Raw genomic sequence first — 24,612 nt, forward strand, 5'->3', positions numbered from 1 at the left:
GTACCCTGCCTCTCGCCCTATGACAGCTGGGATAGGCTCCAGAGCCCCCCCCCGCGACCCTGAAAAGGATAAGCGGAAGTGAATGGATGGATGGATGCTTTATATATCAATGGACACTTTTATTATATTTTTATTGTTTATTATTGATAAAAAATAATATATTTTTTAATATCTTCAGTATATTTATATATATAGACTTTTTTTTAGATATTGTAATAATATATACAGTCAATCAATTCAATGTGCAACTACCAGAGGTAAAACTCATTATCTGGATGCAGTATTTTTACTGTCAGGTATCAATATACCTGAGAAACAAAAAACATCTGAGTACCAAATTAAAAGCCTCCACATTAACCGCGCACCTGAGAGTCTGAAATCAGGGGAAAAGCCGCCCGGTCGAGCTACCTTGCAGACACGCGAGAGCGCGCCTAGTTGATAGAGAGCACCAGCCTTCACACAGCAAACCGACACAGTTCCAACAGCCCTCACCTAACCACGTGCCTCCGCTTAGAGCTTCTCCTTTACGTAGTTTTTGCGCGCGCAGTTTCCGGCTGTGAGAAGCGTCAGGTGAAGCGGAAGTGAAGTGAAGAGGCTTGTACTGCTTACCTGTCGTCAGTCAAACTGACAGAGAAGAAACAAGGGAAAAAAAGTAAGTTAAAGATAAAAAAGTAATTTAAGTACACAAGGAGTTGTTTTATGTGTGTGCCTGCTGTTTCCGGTCTGTTCTACCTGTCTGCTCTACACCTACAGGGTTAGGTTTAGTAAAAGAAGACCAGTTTTACCAGGAAACGTTCTTACAGTTTAATGTTTACTCCCTTATAAACGGCAGTTTTAGTTTTTCTGGCTCCCAAACTGAAGAGTAGGACCCCCCAGAGGGTCACGGGCAGAGGGATATGTGGTTAGGGGAATAAATATTTGTTTATTAAAATGTGTACACAAAAAAAACATACTTTACCAAGACATCTGACAGTTTGTTTGGGGGGGGGGGTTTTAAAGACATATATATATATATATATATATATATATATATAAATTAAACTTACATGCTGCCTATTTTGGCCTTGGCCATAGGGTTAGGTTGGGTTGGGTTGGGTAGGGTTGCTCATGTTGTGGAGAATCTGTGACATCTAATTAGTGTTAATGGGCTATTGTTAGCTGTTAATCAGCTGTGAGTGACTGCTTCTCTGTGCTGCTGGGTTTGTTATGTTACGACTGAAATTAATAAGATTAATTATACTAGTTTATTGCCATTGGGCCTCGTCATATGTGACCAGAATCTTATGAAAAATAATCAGCACTTCGTTGTGGAGTTAACAGAAGCAAGAAATCTGCGCTAATTTCCAGCAAAAGCTCCTCATTTACATCTAAAACCTCTTTAAAGACAACCCGGCTCCTAAATAACTAAAACCTAAAGGACTTCTGCCAAAAATCTGACTGTTCTTATTAATGACTAACTAACCAAGACAAGTTAATCCTGTCTGATGACTATAGCATGGATCAAAACCATAAACCACTAGAAACTACTAAGAGGAACTCCATCATCAAGAACAGCCAGAGAACTGACCAAACCAAGAAACATTCCCAGCTTGACCATCATAACTGTGTTTTACTATCCTACATCAAACCATCGTGTTCACATTAAGCTATTTACCTTGTTGTTGTGAGCAGTTGTGATGTCATGCTCCTTGTATACCTACGCCCACTTGTGGTAACTGTAGCCTCTCTCATTGTATTAATCAAGCTAATCCACATACCTATCTCACTAGATAGGTTTGTGGATAAATGTTGCAATGTTGCAATGACCATTATAAATAACACCAAAATTAAACTTAATTACAAAGCTGTTGTTTTGCTATTTTTTTTTTTTGTCAAGTATATCAAAAGTAATGCAGAACCTATTAAAATATGATAAATTTATATATAACACGATCTAGTTCATGACACACATGGTGGAATTTAAGCTTCCTGTAAGCCATATACTAATCCAAGGTCTCAGAATTTTATGTTGGACTTCAGCTACATTTTCAAAATGCCATATTCCTGAGGTCATAGTAATAAATATTTTGATTAAAAATTTGAATGACATAGGTTAAATAGTTCTCTAGATATAGCTATTTAAAAAATAGCTCAATTGAAAGGCTTGAAAAGACTTGAAATTACCTCTTCAACGTTTTTATGAGCAAATCACAGGGAAATCACAGATCATCAGTTGACATGCAGTGACTTTGGAACCCTCCCTAGTGACCTATTTAGACATCTCTTTAACAAACTGTACCATCTTAAAGTCCAAAGGAACATTGTTGCAGGCATAAGGAACACCCATAGCCAACCAAAAAACCAATTAAAATCCTGTATAACCGCTCCAAAGATGAGTCAAACTTCTATGTAGATGATCACAGTCTAATTACCAGAACTTCTGACCAACAACTAGAACATAAAGGAATGTTTCAACCTCCTTAGACACTAATTAAACTTGCATGATTGACTAGAATTGTCTAAAAAGAGCAATAGAACTTCCATACACAGGTAGATTCTGTCTGAAAGATGGCTATAACTAACACCACCTCAGTGCTAGCCCTGTGGAGTCTAACTGAAGCCACTGGATTCACGTTCAGAATGGAGGATTGGGTGGTTTCTCGGAGTCAGTGTTTTCTCCATCAGTGCTGCAGGCTGTGATGGAGTCTAGGCGATGCTGCAGGAGCACTTGGCCATGTTGGCGTGTTGTTGGTCAGCGGCACGTTTGGATGTGCTGTTCAGGCTGTGTCATGTGTCAGGAATTTGCTGCTGCAGCAGGAGTGCATTTTAGCATGTCGGCAGACTGGTCACAGCTCTCTGACTCTCACTGCAGAGATTTCCTGGAAAGTCTTATGACATGTGACCTGAAGAAGAGTCATCTAATCTTAAAAATCAAATACAGAGAAAATGGGAAGAAAATTAATCTCTTACTGTTTTCAAAAGCAGAAATACAAATTCATTTTCTGGTATTAACTTTAAAAAATATATTTTTTAAATGTGAACACTGAGCTGCTGTTTTCAAATAAGAGTTCAAAGAATCCCCATGACTTGGTAGAGAATAAAACACGATCATAATGATATATATGTGTGAATGATTCATTTAATTCTTTCTGGAAAAGAATGAAAAGGTCCTGCACCTGCAGACTTATGTGTCATATGTGTTATCATCTACAGGTTTAGACATCCATCAATTAATATTATGATAAATCATTAGGTGTGTGTGTGTGTGTGTGTGTGTGTGTGTGTGTGTGTGTGTGTGTGTGTGTGTGTGTGTGTGTGTGTGTGTGTGTGTGTGTGTGTGTGTGTGTGTGTGTGTTATACTATATGTGAGAAAGAGATTCTATTTTCAGATATTTTGTTATATTTGTTTTCTCTGAGATAATCAAAACATTTTTGACTTTTTATTAATGTATTTAATATTTTAATTATATTTTATTTCATACTTAATATATTTTAGACTTTAATGTTTTAAGAGTAATAAGTTTTAAGACTTGTTTTAAATCTCTTTAAATACTAGAAAAAATTATTAATATTGTTTTTATTTAAATCTCTTTATATTTCAGATATGTTCTCTTTTTTTTGTCTGTGAACAAATTTAGTAGTTTAAAATTTATATATTTAAATAATAGACTTAATTTTGATATTGTGAAAATCACATTTTATAAATGTTACACAAGGGGCAGCACGGTGGCACGGTGGTTAGCACTGTTGCCGCACAGCAAGAAGGTCCTGAGTTCAATTCCACCATCAGGCCGGGGTCTTTCTGTGTGGAGTTTGCATGTTCTCCCCGTGTTTGCGTGGGTTCTCTCCGGGTACTCCGGCTTCCTCCCACCGTCCAAAGACATGCAGCTTGTGGGGATAGGTTAATTGGATAATCCAAATTGTCACTAGGTGTGAATGTGCGAGTGAATGTGAGTGTGAATGGTTGTCTGTCCCTATGTGTTAGCCCTGCGACAGACTGGCGACCTGTCCAGGGTGTACCCCGCCTTTCGCCCTATGACAGCTGGGATAGGCTCCAGCGCCCCCCGTGACCCTGAAAAGGATAAGCGGATGGATGGATGGATACACACAAATGTAAAAATTAGAGGGTTTAACTACACAAATATTTATGTTCTAAAAAATTTGTTTGTATTGGCAAAAGTTTCTAAAAAACAAAATTTGCTTTTACCACTGCAGTTACAGAAGTTTTGTCTGTTTTCTATTTTAAGGTAAATAAATCCAAATATAGAAAGTAGGGGCAAGAAAATATTCAGTGCATTAATTGGGTAGTCCTCCTTAATGGAAATTTATTTGGATATGCACATAAGTGTTGCTGACATTACACTAATGGATTAGTTATTGGCCAGGAAGCTGCGTAAAAAGGGAATTCCTTTTATGTCACAGAAAAGCTCATATCTGTCCTTATTTCTTCTTGTTCTGGACTGAATGTTCCTCTTCAGCTCGTTTCAGCCGTGAGCAAAATGATTGTTTTTTTTTCTAATAAGTAAACATGTCCCTTAAAATAACGTGCCAGTTATCAGCATAAATGAGCTTTTGAGCCTCACAGTGAAAGCGTAATGGGAAGTTTGTTTGCTGCAGATGGAGATAAGATAAGATCAATTAAAGTGAACAGTGAGCTCATTGATGAATGTTACTCTTCGGTTTGTTGCCAGGATGATAACTTTTCAAGCTGTTGAGGAAGGTAGGGTGGAAGGGGGCAGCTTTGAATGAGCTGCTGATGCCTTTAATGAGCCATGTAATTTGGGTGTTTGCAGTGAGTAACCCAATCCCATCCAACCTGAAGTCTGAGGCCAAGAAAGCTGCCAAGATCCTGAGAGACTTCACCGAGATCTCCAGCAGAAATGGGCCAGACAAACTCATCCCCGGTAACAACCTGTCATATTGTCAGCTTTATATACTGAGGGCTAGTCCAGTGCTCTTTAAATACTTGGGTTTTCTAATATATCTTAAAATGTGAAGTATTTTACTGTAGTGTAGCTAAAAGTGTGTACTCTACCATATTTTTGTTGTAGCTCACGTAATAGCTAAGGCTGAGGGTCTGGCCATCATCTCTGTCATCAAGGCAGGCTTCATGATCACAGCCAGAGGAGGCAGCGGAGTAGTAATCGCCAGGCTTCCTGACAAACGTAAGATCACCACTCCTTCCATGCTCTGTAAAGGTTTGGAATTTTGCACAGGCAACTGTCGGTGTGTTTCAAAAAATATAAACTTTAATTAAGAAGACTGCTCAGGTAAGTCACCAGATGCCAAAATATGTGGAGACTTATGTTGTCTTTCTTTTTTTCATCTGTCAGATAGAACAAAGCCGTGCTCGATCAAGCCACAATTGTTTTGCTCCTTCCAACCAGCACTTCAGCCTCATTGACAAATAAAATGATTCACTCACAAGCATCAAACTCCAGTCCTGAGAAATTAACTATTCCAGAAAAAAAAATTAAATGCTATTGAGGCATCAGCAGTACTAGCATGGTGTTCCGCAAAGCACGATTCTGAGTCCTCTATTGTTTGTTTTTACTTGTGGATATAACAGTTTGTTTTTCTACACAAAATAAATATGGTTTTGCAAGCTTGTATTTGTCTGAAGGATATAAGCACCAAAAGTCTGGAGAAATTGAAGACATTTTACAACAGAATTTAACATTTTTACAGCTTGCTTCAAAAAGTAGATTTGGTTTTTATAGCTAATTCCCCCCTTTATACAATTTTAGTGCTGTGAATTATAAAATCACCAGTTTAAATTGTATAAAGGCTTAAAGTTCGCATTTTATGCCATTATGTTCTTTGAAAGATTGATAGTGGCACAGTGGCTGTAGCTACTAGCTGTCTGCTAGGCTTCATGTTAGCTAATTGGAGTCCAATTAAACCCTGGTCTATGTTTGTACTGTTGGCACCTTTTGGGGGCATTTCGAATCCAAATATCTGAGGAAAATTACTTGCTGAGCAGTACTACGAGGACAGTCCAAGAACTCTGTGCTAAAACTGTAGTGGAATTCTTGGAATTTATATGCTCTTATCTCTTAGCATGTGTCTGTGTGATGTAACAGTTGTACAAAGCAACTGAACTTCAAAAAAAAGATTGTAATCGATTGTAGATGGCATTTTGACAGTAGTATACTTTTGTTACCCTTCCAAGTAAAGTCTTTGTATGTTTGTAGAAACATGTTGCTTCTGGAATTTATCTGCATGATTGATCTGAGTGACTGAATTATTATTCCTCTGTTATTTGATTGTCACAAAGTATAAGATGAGTACACTTTTTTTTTTTTATGTGTTCTAGAAAGTCTGTACTCTTTATTAGTAAGGTAAAGAGAGTTCAACAGCAGAGGTGTCATGTTGGAGGAGGAAATAATAGCTGTTTTTTAATCATGGATTTAGCCGCAGTCTACGAAGCAATTCTTGTGATTTGCTGCCGTTTGTCTGTTGTCCTGTTTTTTCTTCTTATTTGGTTCAGTTTTTGCTGTTTTTGATCTTCCTGAGTCTCTCAATAATCCTTTTGTTGTTTTGTTTTGTCTTGTGACATTTTGGGCTCCTGCGGTTAAAAACCAGGCCTCCCTGCAGTGTTGGGAGTGTGCTGTAGTCATCTGACACGTCAAGCGTTTGATGTCAGTGAACTGGTCCGGCGGTGGCGGATGTTTGAGTTTGCCGTGGTGCCAGAACCCACCGAGGGTCACACGGGCCTTACTGAGTGGTGCCACCACCCCTGCTCTTCTTCTTCAGGCTCTTTTGTTGGTTTTCTGGATTTTCACATTAAAGGAGCAGTTCACCACATCTGAAAACACTGGCACCAGCAGTGTGAATAATCCATCCTGGCTTCAGCCATAAATATTGTGTTTTTGTGTCTGCAGGCTGGTCAGCACCTTCAGCTATTGGCATCGCTGGTCTGGGTGGAGGCTTCGAAATCGGGGTGGAGGTATAATCCCAAATCTTATAATTTTATTTATTTGATTTCTGATTTGCGTTCCAAGACGAAACATTTGTATTTGTGTTGAATTTAGGGGTTCACAATAATTGCCATAAATGTATCAATAGTGTTTTTAAAGGTTGCGAATGCAGCGGTTTGCATCACTGAGATGTCAATTTGTCCTTTAATGCACCACATCCCTTTTTGGAAAGCAGAAGTAAAAGCTAATTTTCTGGTCCCCCCTCAGGTGTCAGACTTGGTGATCATCCTGAATTACCGGAGGGCCGTCGAAGCCTTCACAAAGGGTGGGAACTTGACGCTTGGCGGGAACGCCACTGTCGCCGTGGGACCTGTTGGAAGGTGAGTCTACTCCCCACCTCTCCTAACACAATCTGTCTGTCTGTCTTTTAATTGCCTTGAATGCTTTCTGTTTATGTAAATTACAGCTTAGGTTTGATTGTCCTATTCTGCTTAGAGATTTATGAGACATTTAATGACAGTTTGTGTTTTGAGGCCTGAAGCAGATAGCCAAACTGTCTGAGGTGGGGGAAAAAATCACCCGTGATTTACTTTAGAGGCCAATTAAGATGTTGAGGTTAATTTTAGAATAAGGTGGTTTCAGGGTGGGTTAACCGGTTTTGGTGCTCATGTATTGGCAGGTGTTTGTGGGCGTGGCGAGTTACATGTCAGTCGGTTCATTCTCAATAAATGTTACAGACAGACAACAAATGGTAGCCAGAGCTGAATTAGTTTGAAGAAGATGGTCAGTTGTTACAGTTAGTTTATGTGTGAGTGTATATGGTACTATGAAATTAGTCACATACACAGTGATTGAATAACCCGCAACCAGCTATAGTTTTACAGACACAGCAGGAAATAAACCTAAAGAAGACTGCAGGTCCTTGGAGAAACCAAGGACTGTGATTTTTATATATATATATAATATAAATTAATTCCCCTATACTATGCTGGGGTTTTGTAGCCAGAAGTGGCCATCTTTGGATGAGAGATTGAAAAGCTAAGGTATCAACTAGCACCAGCTAACTGTACTAGTAAGCTACATTACAGAGGTACAAACTGCTAAATAGTCATAACAGCCAATGAAGCGCTATAGCTTCACTCACAAAAGCTGGAACACAGATTTATTGGTCATTGAAGTTTTGCAGTTTTTTTTTATTTTGCTATTTGATTGTGTTTTTTTTGTTTGGTTTTTTTGGGGGGTTTTTTTGGGGGGGGGGTAGTTATGAACCAACTTGCAGCTTGGTTTGTTTGGTTTTTGTTTTTATTTATTTCTTGTTTGGTTTTTTTTGTTTTTTTTCATCCAGTAAAACAAATCTGTGCTTGGAAAAACATTTATTTATTTATTTTTGTGCAGAAAAAATGTTTTTAAAATTAAAAAGAGCATAGGACCCAGGATCATGTTCTGTGAAACATATCACTAGTGCTAATTAACCGGTCATTAGGTGTTAATGTTTTCAAATTCTGAAATTTTACTTGACCATTTAAACTTCACCTTTGCCAGTTTGATCAATAGAATAAATTCTGCTTGTTAGGAACGTGGAGGCTGATGTGGCTCTGCGGAGTACTGCAGCTGTGTACACCTACTGCAGGTCCAGAGGTTTGTTTGCAGGTATTTCTCTGGAGGGATCCTGCCTCATTGAACGCAAAGAAACCAACCGCAAGTATGGGGGAAAAACACGAATCAATCTGCTGCATGTCAGAAGTTTAACTAGTTCTCTCTTTTCCAAACAAGTGCTTGTCTTTAATCCAGTAGTGTTGTTGCAGATTCTACTCCCAAGACATCCGCGCATCTGCCATTTTGAATGGTGATGTGGAACCGCCGTCAGAGTGCTATGACCTCTACCACATCCTAGATGTCTACACTGAGGCCTACACCACCGACTGGACAAGCAAGAACTTGCAAACTAGGGTACGCAAACCAAAAGCTTAACTCAAAAAGGAAAGGCAGCTATGTGTGAAGTGAGGATGGTTTCAAATGATGCCCTAAATAGTTTCCAGTGTGCTCACTAAAGGGTAGGTGAGTGCAGGCAGCTCAGTTCAGCACACAGATTTTTCTAATACAAAGCCATGCTGTTGGAATAGAGGCAGTATGAAGTTTAGCATCCATCTAAAATACCCTGACAATTACTGTGCTTTATTTTTTACATAGTGGTTCAATAGTGTAGTGGTTTATGCATTTGCCTAACAAACAAACAATGGAGACACAAATTAAGTGTAGCTCAGTGACCGTTATACTGAATGTCATGTGATTTTTTTTTTTTTTTTGATTGATTGATTGATTTATTTATTTTTTGCCTTTATCTAATATGCAGTACATAAAGTGTACATTTGTGTTTGTCTCCAGTCATCCGTTCGCCCAGCCAGACCACCAGCTCCGATCCAGTCAAAGCCACCAAGCTACTCCGAGGTGTCAGCAGCCAGTGCCGGTAAAGCTCAGAAATACAACTGTTCAGGTGCTATTAATTTATGGACAAAATTGTCTGTAATGGGGTGTGTGTCTGTGTGTTTTTGCATCCATGTGTCTGAGTACAGGAGCTGGAGTAAGGACTAAAAACACTCTCTACCCAAGTGTCTCTGTCTATAAATCTGAAACCTCAAGTGAGTTTTACATTAACTTTCATTACTTACTCCTTACCAGCTATTCTTTTTTTTTTTTTTTTCTTTCATTGTCATTTTGTGAGGACCGCTGTGACTTCTTGAGCTCACTTTCAAACTCAGAGGCCTCTGACTTGGTTTTGTTGCCCATGTTAGTAACTGGTTTTGGGTCTGGAGAATTCAAATCAACCAATTAGTACAAACATATTTTTCTTTTCTTTGGGTTTTTGCTTGCATCTTATTATAGTCAGAATTTGTCATTTTTCTTTTTCTTTTTTTTTAATCCTTTTTGTTGTCATTTTGTTTTAAACCATTTTGCGTCCCATTTCAGGCAGATTTCCATGCCTTTTGTGGCCGTATTGTGTTTCTGTGGTCAGTTTGTGTCCCTTCATAATTGTTTAGCACGGCATTGTGGTTGTAATGGACGGCTTAACAACATCCTGGGGGTTTTTTTGCTCGAGAAATGGTTAAACTGATGCAAAACAAAAAGAACAAAAGTTGTTCGTGCTCATTTTGTATCCCTTTTCTTTCAGTTTGTCAACTCTCCATGTGGTTGTTTAGCATCGTTTTCAGTCATTTTGTCTCCCATTTGTATTTACCTTGTTTTGTATCTTCATGTGGTCACATGGCACACCGTGTATTCAAGTCTGTTATTAACCCACGACCTTGATGCAGCCAGTACCAAAACCCATTAATAATCCTAGTGTTTTGTGTATGTACGTATGTGCGTGTGCATACTTCGGCGACACACACCTGTTCAAACAGCTACGTTGCGGGGACCTGACCCCTTTGTGTTGATAAAAGAGTCCTCCAAGGTAAATGATTAATTTTATGGTGAAGACGTGGTTTAAGGTCAGTGAGTCTTCAGCAAATTAATGTAAGTCAGTATGGTTGCTTGTGCAGTGATAAACACAATATATTGTTATCAACTTTGGGGCTGCAGCTCTCTCTAGTGTTCACAGCACATATCTGCAACTTAAACTGCAGCGCTGTTTATTTTAAATAAGCTCTTTATTTAAACACTAATGAATAAATTTTAATGGAGGAAGATGGAAAAAGAGCATTAGTCTTTCATATTTCTTGTTTGAGAACTTATTTTTATTAATGTTTTCACAGCTGTAGATTAATTTTCTCCAGATTCATTAGCCGTGACTCAAATTGATGTTTTGTTTCTCTTTCAGGTAAGTTTGCCTCCAGAAACTCTCAGATGAACGGTATGAATACTTGACACATCTCACACAAAAAATTAGTCTAGTTAACAAGAAAGTTGAGGTGCTGTGCAAAATTTAAATAAAAGTCAAATGAAATGATCTGCAAATTTCATAAACCCATATTTTATTCACAATAAAGCATAAAAAACACATCAAATGTTTAAACTGAAAAAAAAACATGAGCACATTTTATATTTGATGGCAGCACCTCTTCATTTAACAGTAGTCCATAAAACTAGGAATTGTGGCAATGTATTGCCTGGTAGAAGATTCTAGCTGCTCAGTAGTGCTGAGTCTTTTTTTCCCCCAAGGTTTAGTATTGTCTAGATAAAATGTGTAAAAATATATGTTGCTTTAAAACTTTTAGATACCTTCAGCACTGATGGTGCCTTTCCATATGTGCAAGTTGCCGGTTCCAAAGGCACTCATGTACCCCCATACCTCTTGGACTAAATAGTGATAAGGAGCCTGTTTATCAAAGTTCTCTTAAGTTCCCAGGTTGTAGTGCCCATACACTAGAATTTCAAATTTGGATTCGTCTGACCACAAAACAGTTTTCTACTCTGCCTTGATCCCCTTCAATTTAACTTTGGTCTAGACAAGACATGGATTATGTTCAGATTTGTGGATGGCACAGTGAGTGTTCCTTAGTCCTTGCAGTGATTTCCATGACAGCACTGCCACCTGAGGGCCTGAAGATCATAGGCATCCAATATTGATTTTCAGCCTTGTCCCTTAATTTTTTCCCAGATTCTCTTAAGCTTTTGATGGTTTTATGTAATTTACAGAATGAGATTTTCTCATGATCTAATTAGATGAAAAATGTGCCTCCAGCTGTTTCTTTTTAGTAACCCTTACTATTTCAGCTTTTGTTTCGTAACTAATTCAAAAGTAGCTTTTTTTTCATGAAATAGTAAAATGTCTCAGTTTCAACATCTGTTTTCTATGTGTTATTGTAAATAAATATTAATATTCTGAATTGTACAACATAAATATATCAGACCTATGTTAAACAGTGAATTTGCAGTAAATTAAATCTGCTTTTGTCAAATGCTTGTTTTGTTTCTGTTTTACTTTCTTTGTTTTTGTTAATTGTAGATTGGGGATCATCAGAGGGTGGAGCCACTGGGCTGATGGTTGTCACAGCAACACATCCCTTTGCAGGGGAGCAGCCAGGTGACCTCAGCTTTGTTCCAGGCGACCGTATCACTGTCATCACGAAGACAGACTCCCAGTATGATTGGTGGGAGGGGCAACTGGAAGATGGTCGGGTTGGGATCTTTCCTGCAAACTTTGTTACATATTGATACTACTCTCTGGGTGTCTGACAGAAAAACATCTGAAAGAACCAATATTGGGTAAAATGAGTTTGGAACGTGGTTGTTCTGTTAGGCGTAAACACTCCACTGCATGAATATACTTGTAAATGAATTAATAATCCTTCGGTTTTTCACATAGTAAATGTAATATTGGAAATTTTGAAACATTTGTCAGACAAAATACATTTTGACATATTTCACAAAAATATTTTAACTGGCATTTTTAACCATTTCAAATGTTTCACATTTAATATTGAAGTACCACTGTTTGTTTGTTTCTTGGTACAAATTTGAATCACAAAAAGACAACCACTTGGATTAAATGAAATCAACTATTCCATTATTATTGTGATTATTAGTTTCATCATCATAATTATTATTATTTACATTTAGTTTGAAATTGATTGGGAACTTTAGGCTGGTTGCCTAAAGGCTGGGTGCCAACAGAAGCGTTTGTTTGTTTTTCTTTTAGTTTAGTTTCTTTTATAGTTTAAAGTCTTGATATTTTAAGATCAGTGGCACCACCAAAACTGCTGTAAAGTCTAAAAATTGAACAAAAAGTTGAAATTTAACTGTCAGCTGCTGTGATCAGGGAACTTTAAGGGGCTGTAAATTTCAACACCAACTGTTAGGCACTTTCTTTAGCTCTTTAAGTCAATGTGTTACAATTATCGTGGAGATGGTTATACTGACTTTGCTGCACCCTTGTTCTTTTTTTTTTTTTTTGCATGTAAATATGGTTATGCATGATGTTGTAATAATGTTAAATGGAGCGGGTTACAAGGTGGATGAAGGAATTTTTAAGGAGTTTAATATATGCATATCAGTTTAAATATTGTTTTTCTTCACTTTGCACTTTTTTAAAATGACATTTAAAGTATGAGTTTAGGGATCTGCTAATGTTTTAATCTTAACAATGTCTTCAGATTAATAATTGTGGTGTGGGTGAGTATTCTTTTTGGGGGGGGCTTTTTCATAGCTGCAGTACAATGTACTGTTTGGATCCTATGCAAATGTTAATAAACCTTATGTGTTCTAAAATATGCGCTTGTTTTTATGCAGAGAGAACAACAGAATTTTTTTTTAAAAAAGCTAACTGGGCTGACATTTGAATATTTCCTGCTTAATCTCACAGAAAAACATTACATTACTGAAATCCCTCACATCATCACAAATAGTCACATTTATTTAAAGTCGTTGTCAATGACATCAAAGTAAAAACAATATTTTTTTTTTTTTATCACAAACTTGTTTACAGTAATACAATAATTTTTACTATTATGATTTTGTTACTGTGTATAATAATACATAGTGTCATAGTGTCTGCTCCTGTTATGGTCAATTATATTATATTTGCACAAATTTATTTTAAAAAAACACATTTAAAGATTAACACCCACAACAAAGGCACAATACTGTAACATACCTGCAGTTGTTAAAAACATTTAATTACATCTGAAATCAACATTTTTGTTGTTTTTGTCTGTTTTTAGTTTTAAATCTAAGAGAAACTGATACTAGAAATGATGAAGATACTCTAAACCTACTTGTTACCCTTGTGGCTCCTTTAACATGAAACAGCTTTTTTATTTTTTATTTTAAACTTTATTGGCAGCTTCACATTTCAGCTGTTTATTGTTTCCACTTCATAACACCCTGCTTCTGTCTCTCTTTGTTTCTTTGAGAAAACTCCAAGCAAACCAAAATGTGTTCCTACAAAGCATGTGACATTCACATGTCTGGGACAGGACCAACAAATGAAACATGGGAAAATAGTGGCATCTCCTGGAATAGTGGATAACATAGAGAATGTACTTGTAACAACAACTAGTTACTACAGTTTGTGTACTCAGCACATCTATGGTACTCAATGGGCCAATGGGATGCAGCAGAATCCATTAGTGGAAGCTCAAACCTGCATTGTACACTTGGTAGTGTGGAACTAAGTATTGTCTTTTTGTGTACACAAGCATATATTTGTGGTCTTTGGCCATAAATATATTGTAAGTATCAAACTCAAAATCAGACAACATGTAAAACTGGGATAGTGGCAAAAAAAAGACTGGAAACGCTACATAAAGCTAACAAAAAGAGAACAAGGAAACCACTAAATATGACCATTTTTCAAATATGTCCTTTTTTCCCCTTAATTGAGTACAAAAACAGGATAAGAATGAAATAAAGAGATGGATGAGTTTTTCTGGATGTTGTCATTTACAGTTTGTAACATTGTTAAAAGAGTCAGAGAAATCCCTGTAAAAACCAAATCTAAACGATTCTCATTAAATTGAGATTATGATTATGCACAGCACTGGCTCAAGCATACTTATTTCAAAACTCTAACTTAAAATGTCTTTTTACACTCATAAAACAATGAATGAACCCAAAACTGCTGATTAACGAACATAAAAGGAAATCAGCATTTGGTTCAATTTATTTTCACAATAATAAAAACGCAAAGTGGTAACAAATAGGAAAAAAAACAGCATAAGAATAAAACACACTTCCTTTCAAGTCTTGGAAATCCTCCAACATCCTCTAAGAGGGAATAATTTCAACCTGCCGGCTGGTATTTTCAAGGTATAAAGTTTCTCTAACATGAACTCATGTTTGTTTTTGGTCTAATTAATATCAAAGCAGTAACTGAAAGCTGCCGGCTGCATTCATATCAGCAGTGCTGAAATTGTGCTGTCTTTCTCCACAGGGAACGTTTCCACTTTGCTGGTTTGGCTGCTCACCAGTGTCCTGAAAAATCACACAGCAGGAGATGCTGTGAACGAGCCAGGCAACTCACATGTGATGTCATATATTTTATTTCTTTATATTTCTTTGTATTTTACAAATGTAGCTGTTTTTCTGAAAAACAAATGTACATCTATGGGTTTTACAGCCATTATTACTGGTTTTTGTAAACTACTTAAAAAAATAAAAAGTTATTGCCACCAAAACGACCAAAACTCACTCTGTCCTCCAGAGCGCATCCATGGCAGGTTGGTGGGGCTGTAGCTGCCTGTTGCAGTCCGCCACAGAGTCAGGAAGTGGGACACCACTGGTTTCCGGCAGCAGCAGGCACAGTCCACAGCATATGATTGGTCCACTGCTGTAGATAACCATAGCAGCCAAGGAGATTGCTCCGTCAGGGTTTGCGGGGACGAGGGTGTTGACCAGGCAACCGAGCCGGAAAGACAGGTTGACCAGTGATAAACAGCGTTGCCTGGATTTAAAAACCAAAAAATATATACTCTTATTGAACAATGGCTAGAGAAGATTTCTGCTATGCTGTTTAATTGCCCCGACATCTCAACATGTAATCTCAGATGAAAAGTAGCTCAAAAACCAATAGGACCAATTAAATTTGCAAGACTTCAATATCAGCTAGAAGATCATACATAAACAAATCGTTCAACTAAGTATTGGAAGTAAGAAGCAGATGCTGTGGAAATATATGCTTAATGAGAATAAACCAACCTTACAACTTTTGCTTTCAAGTTAAATCATACCTCTATAGGCTAACTAATGTGTACAACTGGACGGGGTTTATGGTGCCCTTGGTTCACCATGCAACAAAAGAGAAGTTTCATACAGAAGATACATGTTGTTAAACTGATGTTTAGTTTCCAGAAACTGCTCGTCTGTGTACGTGAAAAAGATGATGGGTAGATTTCAGTTCACAACTATTTAGTAACCAAATTGCCAAAAAACAGAAAACTATAATCTGACTGATATTTTCACTTTGGTAAGGACAACATCTGCCGTGGCTCATAACACAAACACTTTGTAACAGCAGAACCGGTTACCATCCTTGATCCATCCTTGGTCCATCCTTGGTCCAGGGGTCCAGTCCAGAGACTGCTTAGCTTAAGTGAAGTTTAGTAGACGGCTAGCAGTTACAGCTGTCTGTGTCTTTACCTACTTGTCAGTCAAAGAGGCCACGCCCCTATTTTTAAAAAACAGCTAATTTTTAATACAAGCGTTATAAGACATGTACCTCCACCCCCATAAGGCTGTTAGAAAGAGGTAAATTAAACAGGTTATAAACATGTTTATTTTGCAGTAAATCTGGACATTTTAAGTTTGAAGCCAGGCTCAAGTGAACATTAGAGGAATGTCTGCTTGTGGAAAACCTGCATTAAAGAGTGTTGTGTTGTTTTCTACCTGACCACAGTGGGGAACAGTTCAATGCTGTACAGAGTGGAGATAAAGATGGCAGCCAGGACGCAGAGTTTCCCCAACAGAGCCAGACTCATAACCAGCATCGGCGTACCTGCACCAGAGTATCAGAGTACCAGTCTCAGAGATGGTGGTCAGATTTGATTGGAGGCTGCAAACTGCATATAGAATGATTCCACCTACTCCCACTAATGTTATGTTTTTTCTACCAATATTAAATACCAGTATTTTCTCCCACTAAAAATATTGATACAGATTAAATAAATCGACTGCCATGGGACAAAGAGCAACTGTCATCAAGAGCTTTTAACACAGTCTCCTATTGTGGCGTTCAAGAATAGAATCCTAAGAACAGATGGTTTTCTAATGTTTTTATTTAATGTTGTGTTCATTTTAGTTTAATTTAATTTAATATTTAATGTCTCTTAAAAGTGATTATGAACTAACCTAAAATACTGAAAATGCGTATAAGGACTCACCATTGTACCTGGACAGGAGTAACGACACGAAGCAGGCAGCTCCACTGAGGAACAGAGCGAGCATGCTCATTGGCCGGCGTCCCAGACGAACCAATGGGACAAGCAAGCAGGGAGCTTCTGATAGCCCGGAAAAGAACTGGGCGGAGTAAACGCCAACACCGAATGAGCCGATGTTCAAACAAATTCCATAGTATGTCAAAGCTGATGCCGCACTGGAGGATGACAGGACATTTATTTATGTATTTATTCATTTATTTTATTATGTTTTTAATTTACCAATATTTTGTTTTGTGAATTTTAATTTTTGCATTTTTATTATTATTTATTTTCCTTTTATTTTATTTTCCTTTATTTTGTTTGATGGATTTGCATTTATTTTATTTATTTCACCTTATTTATTTATTTTATTGTATTTATTTTACCAGTATTTTGTTTTGTGAATTTTCTTCTTTTTTTATTTCACTTTCAACTTATTAATTAATTAATTAATTTATTTATCTATCAAGGTTTCCTCTGGACTTGTAAGTGAACACTTTAAACAATGATGAATTTTAAAACAAAACTGTGACAACGTTTCTGATTAAGGTTTGTTTGACATAAACCTGTAAAAGTTTAACTCAGCATATTGAAGGGTTTTTTTGTTGCTCAAACTTAACCACAGTTTGGTTGTACTGCACACAGAGTATTACACTTCCTCCATTTTGTTTCACAGTTTTCCGTATAAATAGAAATTAGTAAATACAAATTTACCCTCAGCAGCCTTTTATCCATCAAACACTCACTCAAGTGTAGGACTTTTAATGATATCAGCTTAAGGTTCCTGTGTGCCTGGTGTTATAACTCACACAAACCAAAGCTCCCTGATGACGAAATGCTGTTACTTCACACCGGTTGTTTATGTATTATATAACCCTGTTACCTTTGGCCACAAACAAGAGGAGGCTCAGACTTATTGAGAACAGTCTATTCTCGTTCCTTAAACTCCCTTATTCCAGTTTTACAAATTATTCTGCATGCAATACTAAAAGATTCATCTATCTATCTATCTATCTATCTATCTATCTATCTATACTAATCTACTACTATCTATACTATCCTAAATATTATTATCATATACAATCTATCATATCTTTCTAATCACAAAACTAACAATAATAGTACAGTGGAACAGACGACTTAAACGAAGAATAGTAACTATATTCTTCAGATGTGAAGATTTAAACAGTAACTGTAACGGAATACAGTTACTCATATTTTGTATTTTAAATACGTAATGCCGGTACAATACAGTGGGGCAAAAAAGTATTTAGTCAGCCACCGATTGTGCAAGTTCCCCCACTTAAAATGATGACAGAGGTCAGTAATTTGCACCAGAGGTACACTTCAACTGTGAGAGACAGAATGTGAAAAAAAAATCCATGAATTCACATGGTAGGATTTGTAAAGAATTTATTCGTAAATTAGGGTGGAAAATAAGTATTTGGTCACCTCAAACAAGGAAAATCTCTGGCTCTCACAGACCTGTAACGTCTTCTGTAAGAAGCTTTTCTGTCCCCCACTCGTTACCTGTATGAATGGCACCTGTTTGAACTCATCATCTGTATAAAAGACACCTGTCCACAGCCTCAAACAGTCAGACTCCAAACTCCGCCATGGCCAAGACCAAAGAGCTTTCGAAGGACACCAGGAAAAGTATTGTAGACCTGCACCAGACTGGGAAGAGTGAATCTACAATAGGCAAGCAGCTTGGTGTGAAAAAATCAACTGTGGGAGCAATCATCAGAAAATGGAAGACATACAAGACCACTGATAATCTCCCTCGATCTGGGGCTCCACGCAAGATCTCATCCCGTGGGGTCAAAATGATCATGAGAACGGTGAGCAAAGATCCCAGAACCACACGGGGGGACCTGGTGAATGACCTGCAGAGAGCTGGGACCAAAGTAACAAAGGTCACCATCAGTAACACACTACAACGGCAGGGAATCAAATCCCGCAGTGCCAGACGTGTTCCGCTGCTGAAGCCAGTGCATGTCCAGGCCCGTCTGAAGTTTGCCAGAGAGCACATGGATGATACAGCAGAGGATTGGGAGAATGTCATGTGGTCAGATGAAACCAAAGTAGAACTTTTTGGTATAAACTCAACTCGTCGTGTTTGGAGGAAGAAGAATACTGAGTTGCATCCCAAGAACACCATACCTACTGTGAAGCATGGGGGTGGAAACATCATGCTATGGGGCTGTTTTTCTGCCAAGGGGACAGGACGACTGATCCGTGTTAAGGACAGAATGAATGGGGCCATGTATCGTGAGATTTTGAGCCAAAACCTCCTTCCATCAGTGAGAACTTTGAAGATGAAACGAGGCTGGGTCTTCCAACATGACAATGATCCAAAACACACCGCCCGGGCAACAAAGGAGTGGCTCCGTAAGAAGCATTTGAAAGTCCTGGAGTGGCCTAGCCAGTCTCCAGACCTCAACCCCATAGAAAATCTGTGGCGGGAGTTGAAAGTCCGTGTTGCTCGGCGACAGCCCCAAAACATCACTGCTCTCGAGAAGATCTGCATGGAGGAATGGGCCAAAATACCAGCTACTGTGTGTGCAAACCTGGTAAAGACCTATAGTAAACGTTTGACCTCTGTTATTGCCAACAAAGGTTATGTTACAAAGTATTGAGTTGTATTTTTGTTATTGACCAAATACTTATTTTCCACCCTAATTTACGAATAAATTCTTTACAAATCCTACCATGTGGATTCATGGATTTTTTTTCACATTCTGTCTCTCACAGTTGAAGTGTACCTCTGGTGCAAATTACTGACCTCTGTCATCATTTTAGGTGGGGGAACTTGCACAATCGGTGGCTGACTAAATACTTTTTTGCCCCACTGTATGATACATGTGCAATGATATTTTTTTTAACATTTTTTTAAACTCGCTCATATTTATGCCTTATGCCGGCCCCATTATGAATGAACGATAGGCTAATTGCAAGACAAAAAGCACACGAATAGCGCACTGGCAACAACAATAATCTTTCACGTGGAACAGCGAAACGCATTTCGCAAACGGATTTCGTTACACGGGCATTTTGTCGTACCACGTTAATATGGTTAATTGCCTTCCTATTATACAACTATATTACAAATAGTTAATAATTTTATCTCATATATTTAATATGAGATATAATTATCCAAATATTGTGACTTTAAATTAATAATTTGATGTGAAAATATTCATATGTTTATTTATCTTTGTTATAAAGGGCTGTGTCCCATATGGAGCGTGTGCAGTAGGTACCTCACACAGCTCATGACAAACAATCGCATCAGGACAGTTGGGTGCTTCAAGTGGATTATGTCACTGGAGGCATGATCTCCAGTCACAGGGTCTTCTCTCTGAGCTTCGGTGGCTTTCTGCAAGTCTGACCAGGCGGTGTCCAACAGCTGCACACAAACACAGCTGGATTATTTTATATATGTTTATTCATATCATATATTGAATGATAATATATATAATATGATATATATATTATATATATAATATATATATATAATAATATATATATTATTAGTAATATATATATATATATAATAATAATATATATATAATTACCCCTCCAACCACGGGTTATACAATTATAAATATAATATATATAATAATATATATAATATATATATATATCTAAGATATAAGATTAATATTAATAATTATATAATAACTATATATAAATATATATATTGAATTAATATATAATATTAAGTATTATAAATAAAATATTAATAAATAATATATAAAAAATAATATATTATATTTAATATGAATTAGAATATATAGATATATATATCCCACCTGATCCAGACTGAATTTTAAGTTACTGTACAAAAATCACTGATTCGGTGGCTATCAGCTTGGAAGCACTCACAAATGATCCAGCTGTTGATTCAAAACTGTTTGTTTGTTTTTTGACATAATGTTTGAAAAAAAAAACTCCCATGAGAACAATCGATTTGTTAGTCTGTGTTTCTGATGCCAACACATTCAAAAATGCTGATACAGGGAATGTTTTTCACCACACTGAATCCCCTGTTATGTAATAGCTGTGCCGAAAAGCAGCTGCAATTTTTTCCCCCCTGCATGAGTTTGGAGCCTGTTGTTTTTTGTAGTTTTCAGTAGAAAAATTCTTCAAATGTTTTCAGGGTTCAGCTAGTTTAACATCTGGACTCTTCGCTGCTGGAGTACGAGTACGACGTGGTTTTGTCTTCCTGAAGAAAGCAAGGCCTTCGCTCAAATAGGCATGTCTGAATGACAGCATGTTCAGGCTGTCATTCAGACAGCTGTCATGTGATACTAACACCCCCACCCACCCACTCACTCCCCTATCATCAGTGATTTAAACTGTGTGCTGATAATAAGCAGTATGGTCCCAAAAGATCATAATTTCCAAAGAGAATCTCAGATTCTGGTCAGACCAGAGGGTGGTTGTCAGGTCAGCCTCAATCCATCAAACAATGGTTGTAAGCAGTGTTCCTGCACATTAGTGCTACAAGACATCATAGACACCAAAGCTCTACAGCCTTTTTACAGACCACAGATGACAGAATTCATAAACAGTGGTCGACCCCTCTCCAGTTTACCTCTGATAGAGTTAGTTTCTTTGAGATGTTCTTTTAAGAGCATCGTAAAGAGTGACAGCAGAAGTTTTAATGCACCTTTCTCATTACATAACCTTTCCATCTATTGTTGACCATTTTCCAACTTATTTTAGAAGACCATCTGTTTCTTTATATCTTGCAGTTAAACATTATCAAACTAACACAAAGAGGAGCTGGGTTATAATAAGGAATAATCCTACTTGTTAACACAAGACATTTATGATTTGAAATGAGGCAAATGTTTGTTTACCAGGTCCAAGCGCTGGTTATCTGCAGGGCTGTTGCTCCGGTAACGGTCCAGGATATCTGTCCTCTTCTTTAACAACAGCCATCGGGGAGACTCTGGGATTGAACTTGAAGGAGAAAAACTGTTATTGCTTCCTTTATTAACGGTCTAAATGAGGCTACCACAGGTGAACAGGTGTGTTGGCCTACAGGTAGAGTGGCAGACAAATGATCTGAGGCAGAGCCAGTGACAGGTGCAGACGTGTCCAGGTAGGGTTGAGCCAGGCCAAAGGAGCTCCACCCATTGTCCCCAGGCTGAAGCAGAATGGCAGGAAAGCTGGCGGCCACAGCCGAGAATCAGGGGCAGTCCACTCCACTGCTGCAACACAAACAGTTTAAAACAGTCTACAATTTAAATTCTGCAGGTTTCAGTGCTATCTTCAATGTGAACTTGCTCTCCAAAGCTTCTAAGATTTATTAGAGTAGCTTTACCTGATTTATTATTTAAAAACTACCCTTCTTTATGTTATACTGAACCTTGCTGAAGCCCAACTGTTTTAGCTCCAGTCCCTAAATGCCCACTTCCTTCTGATTGGCCAACTTAAATATACATACATTTATCTCATAATTTCAAACTCATCTTTAGCACACAGCACTGTCAGATAACATGCATAAGGAAAAAGATAATAAATCTATAATAAAAAGTCTCCATAGAGTCATCTTTAAACATAATGACTTACCTTAGTTAGCTAAGGTAATTAGAGTTAGATAAAATTAACTGATAATAATAATAAACAATGAATAATAAACCAAATCTCTGTCTGTGTGTATTTGTTTCTTTGACCCACAACACCACTTACAAAATGTGATCATTTCAAAAAAAAAAAGGTGTTAAAGGTACCCCTCCAAAAGTTGATTCTGTTCATCTGGACGTAGCATTTTGTGGGAGAAACGTTTCGTCACTCATCCAAGTGACTTCTTCAGTCTCAGCTGACTGCAGGTTTCCCCAAACTTATAAACAGTACATTTGCATAATGACTGAAACCAGCCCACTGAAGGAACAATGGGCTGGGAGGTCAGAACTGACAATAAATGCTGAAGCAATGGATAGAAAATAATACAATAAATACAATAAATATTGAATTAGCTAAATTATAAGACCCTGAGTCTTCCTACACTTTGGGTCCATGACTTACTATGTAAAGGCTAGCTGCTAAATTAAATCAAAGCTGAAGGAATAGACTGCTTCCTCCAGTCTGCACATAACACTGTAGGGGTCAAAGGTTAGGAAGCTGCTGGAAGCAATCCTGCTTCATTAGGCCTCAACCTGGTCAAGATGGCTTTATCTGGAACACGTGCTTTTTATCAGCCTTATGTAAGTATGTCCCACCACGGTCCAATTAAAGTCACCATCCAGCCAGTGACCCAAAGCCCACTGAGGGCTGTCTGATAACGAACCACCTTCCAGCTCGCACAAAACACTGCAGGCTCCCCAACATACTTTGTGAGACACTTCTAAAAACATTTTGAAGTTGGATACTCATACATTTAACTGACTTTCTTTAATTAACTTATTAATGGTCAGAAAATGTCCAATGAAGACCACAGCTCAATATAACGGGATGAAAGTAGATCTGTGATACGACATTTTAATCATGCTTTTAGGTTTCTTGTATTACCTAAACTGAAGGCGCAGATGTTGATGCAGCAGCAGCAGATTCCAGTCAGGCAGCGAAGAATAAGGAAGAGGAGTGGTTGAGGAAAGACAGCAGGAACGAGGCCACACACGGCGTGCACGCACATGGAAATCAGCAGTACTGGACGCTTTCCGTACCTGCACAGAAACCATCAGCGAGATTTTTCTTGTTTGAAGATGAGTGATGACTAATGTTTATTTTAACTTAAACTTGACATATACACTACAAGTCAAAAGTTTGGACACACCTTCTAATTTTTTATGTTTTTTCTTTATTTTCATGACTATTTACATTGTAGATTATCACTGAAGGCGTCAAACTATGAATAAACACGTATGGAATTATGTAGTGAACAAAGACGTGTGAAATAACTCAAAACTTGTTTTATAGTTTAGATTCTTCAAAATAGCCAACCTTTGCTTTGATTACCGCTTTGCACACTCTTGGCATTCTCTTGATGAACTTCATGAGTTAGTCACCTGAAATGGTTTTCCAACAGTCTTGAAGGAGTTCCCAGAGATGCTGAGCATTTTTTGGCCCTTTTGCCTTCATTCTGCGGTCCACCTCATCCCATACCATCTCGATTGGGTTTAGATCAAGTGACTGTGGAGGCCATGCCAACTGGTGTAGCACTCCATCACTCTCTTCTTGGTCAAATAGCCCTTACACAGGTGCTGTTAACTTGTGATTTCTGAGGCTGGTGACTTGGATGAATTTAACCTCAGCAGCTTTCTTGGGGCGGTCCTCATGTAAGCCAGTTTCATTATAGCGCTTGATGGCTTTTGCAAAGCACATTTAAAGTTTTAGCTAATTTTTGGACCCACTGACCTTTAGTAAGTGATGATAGACTGTTGTTTCACTTTACTTAGCTGATTGGTTCTTACCATAATATGAATGCTAACAGTTGTCAAATTAGGCTGCCAGTTGTGTACCAACCTGACTTCTACACAACACAACTGATGGTACCAACCTCATTAAGAAGGCAATAAATTCCACAAATGAACCCTGACAAGGCACACCTGTGAAGTGTGACTACATCATGAAGCTTATTGACAGAAAGCCAAGGGTTTGCAGCGCTGTCAATAAAGCAAAGGGTAGCTACTTTGAGGAATCTAAAATATAAGGTCCAAACTTTTGACCAGTAGTGTATTACAGACTGTCAAGTGTTGTGTTGTACCGGTCAGATATGGCTCCTCCAAACAGAGATCCCAGCAGCAGACCAGTCATGAAGAGCATCTGACCATAAGACAACCAGTCTGTCCAACCACACACTGACTGACACACACACACACACACCCACCCACACACACCCACACACACAC

The 24,612-nt window shown here is 37.8% G+C and overlaps 2 protein-coding genes across 4 annotated transcripts in view; one reads left to right on the forward strand and one right to left on the reverse strand.

Annotated features, from left to right (window-relative positions):
* Nucleotides 1-454: 454 nt before the first annotated feature.
* Nucleotides 455-13,039, forward strand: sh3yl1 (SH3 and SYLF domain containing 1). Of its 2 annotated transcripts, XM_005932760.3 has the most exons (11): nucleotides 587-652; nucleotides 4,773-4,883; nucleotides 5,031-5,144; nucleotides 6,864-6,928; nucleotides 7,167-7,279; nucleotides 8,473-8,601; nucleotides 8,705-8,849; nucleotides 9,285-9,366; nucleotides 9,473-9,538; nucleotides 10,717-10,749; nucleotides 11,845-13,037. In XM_005932760.3, coding segments are annotated over exons 1-11 (1,068 nt in total). In that variant the 5' UTR covers nucleotides 587-651; the 3' UTR covers nucleotides 12,054-13,037. The 2 variants fall into 2 exon arrangements, with proteins under 2 accessions (XP_014192452.1, XP_005932822.1); XM_014336966.2 differs by lacking the exon at nucleotides 9,473-9,538 and having other exon boundaries at nucleotides 455-652; nucleotides 9,285-9,393; nucleotides 11,845-13,039.
* Nucleotides 13,040-13,422: 383 nt separating this feature from the next.
* The window catches only part of LOC102302262 (solute carrier family 22 member 13), a 13,219-nt gene continuing 2,029 nt past the window's right edge, over nucleotides 13,423-24,612 (reverse strand). Inside the window, exons 2-10 of one of the 2 annotated variants that reach the window (XM_042224970.1) lie at nucleotides 24,468-24,565; nucleotides 23,273-23,427; nucleotides 21,804-21,972; nucleotides 21,619-21,721; nucleotides 20,014-20,159; nucleotides 16,715-16,926; nucleotides 16,221-16,329; nucleotides 15,028-15,279; nucleotides 13,423-14,810 (exon numbers count right to left, since the gene is read on the reverse strand). In XM_042224970.1, coding sequence (XP_042080904.1) covers nucleotides 14,729-14,810; nucleotides 15,028-15,279; nucleotides 16,221-16,329; nucleotides 16,715-16,926; nucleotides 20,014-20,159; nucleotides 21,619-21,721; nucleotides 21,804-21,972; nucleotides 23,273-23,427; nucleotides 24,468-24,565 — 1,326 coding nt within the window. In that variant the 3' untranslated portion in view covers nucleotides 13,423-14,728. The remainder of the gene's footprint in view (nucleotides 14,811-15,027; nucleotides 15,280-16,220; nucleotides 16,330-16,714; nucleotides 16,927-20,013; nucleotides 20,160-21,618; nucleotides 21,722-21,803; nucleotides 21,973-23,272; nucleotides 23,428-24,467; nucleotides 24,566-24,612) is intronic. The other variant, XM_042224971.1, reaches the window with a different exon arrangement.

Source organism: Haplochromis burtoni, unplaced genomic scaffold, assembly GCF_018398535.1.
Source record: "Haplochromis burtoni strain Fernald_Lab_line unplaced genomic scaffold, NCSU_Asbu1 Contig_157, whole genome shotgun sequence".
NCBI classification, from domain to species: Eukaryota; Metazoa; Chordata; class Actinopteri; order Cichliformes; family Cichlidae; genus Haplochromis; species Haplochromis burtoni.